The sequence below is a fragment of the Plasmodium gaboni genome, chromosome 3 (genome assembly GCF_001602025.1).
Source record: "Plasmodium gaboni strain SY75 chromosome 3, whole genome shotgun sequence".
NCBI lineage: Eukaryota > Apicomplexa > Aconoidasida > Haemosporida > Plasmodiidae > Plasmodium > Plasmodium gaboni.
The window spans coordinates 562,544-564,200 of NC_031483.1; the positions used below are offsets into that span (position 1 = coordinate 562,544).

Here is a 1,657-nt window from a genome sequence, read left to right on the forward strand (position 1 = left end):
AAAAAAAAAAAAAAATATTATAAAATATAAAAAAAATATAAAAAAATAAATAAAAAAAAAAAAAAAAAAAAATTTTTTTATAAATAAATAAAAAAAAAAAAATATTTTTATATATAAAAAATTTTTTTAAATTATTTTTTTTTTTTTTTTTTTTTTTTTTTGGTTTTTTACTTTGCCTGTTCATAATTTTTTTTTTTTTTTTTTTTTTTTGGGGGGTGTGGGGGAGGTTTATTTTACATGTTATCCAAAAGAATAAATAAAATGAAAAAATAAATAAGAACGCACACAGTTATAATATCTATTTTATATATTTTATTTCACCAACCTTACATGCGGTTTATTTATATATTAAGATTATTTTATTTATTTTTTTTATGTAAGTCAAAAAATAGTTAAAAAGATATAATAAGGTTAATGTGTACCCATAAATATTACATATATTTATAATATATGAATATTACGAAGAAAAAAAAAAAAATATATATATATATATATTTACAAATAAAAAATATTTATCCATGACGCAAAAAAAAAATAAATAAATAATTTATAATAGTTCTAATTATTGTAAGAATGTTTTATATGTACATATATATATATATATATATATATAAAACCACAAATGTATTTCATCCAAAGAGTCATAATATAATATGTAAATATATAATAAACATATAATGTATATGTAGTGAAAATAATAAAAAAAAAAAAATAATTTATAAATTATTCCATATATAACATATGTTAACAATTGAGCAATGAATATAAAATATATTTATATGTATTAATTTATAATGTGAGAATTATATAATACATAAAATTTATATTTAAAAATATTCAAAAAGATAAAATATATACAAAATATTTTTATAATAATCAAATTTTTGGAATAGTTTATTATATTTTTAGTTATTCTTCAGTATTCAATTCATTTGACGATTTTTCATCGTTATTATGAAAACGTTCACTGTTATTACCATTATCTTCAATGTAATCACAATTTTAAACATTTTCATCATTTTAAACATTTTCATTATTTTCATTAGATGATAGAATACTTATAGTATTCTACATTTCATTTGCATCATTAGACGGGTCTTCATTGTGCGACATACTTATATTATCAGCACTACATAACTCCTCAGTTACATTATTTGTTTTATTATCATGATGACTATTTAATAAACCGTTATTTATATGTTCATTTTTCTGATCTAAATTTTCATGAGCATTCATATCCATATTATTATTATTAACTTGATCGTCATAAATATTATAATTTTTATCCTTGTCGCACGAAGAATTTTCTTCATCATTATTATCATCATTATGATTATCATTATGATCATCTTCTTCCATATTATTATCATCATTATCATCATTATCATCATTATCATCATTATCATCATTATCATCATTATCATCATTATCATCATTATCATCATTATCATCATTATCATCATTATCATCATTATCATCATTATCATCATTATCATCATTATCATCATTATCATCATTATAATCATCTTCATCCATATTATTATCATCATTATCATCATCATCATCATCCATATTATTATCATCATTATAATCATCTTCATCCATATTATTATCATCATTATAATCATCTTCATCCATATTATTATCATCATTATAA

The 1,657-nt window shown here is 17.6% G+C and overlaps 1 protein-coding gene across 1 annotated transcript in view; it reads right to left on the minus strand.

Moving 5' to 3' along the window:
* Positions 1–1,068: 1,068 nt before the first annotated feature.
* Positions 1,069–1,657, minus strand: part of PGSY75_0317300 (hypothetical protein) — a gene marked incomplete at both ends in the record, with an annotated part of 10,026 nt that continues 9,437 nt past the window's right edge. Inside the window, one exon of the mRNA XM_018784025.1 lies at positions 1,069–1,657. This exon is cut by the window's right edge and continues 9,437 nt beyond it. Coding sequence (XP_018643608.1) covers positions 1,069–1,657 — 589 coding nt within the window.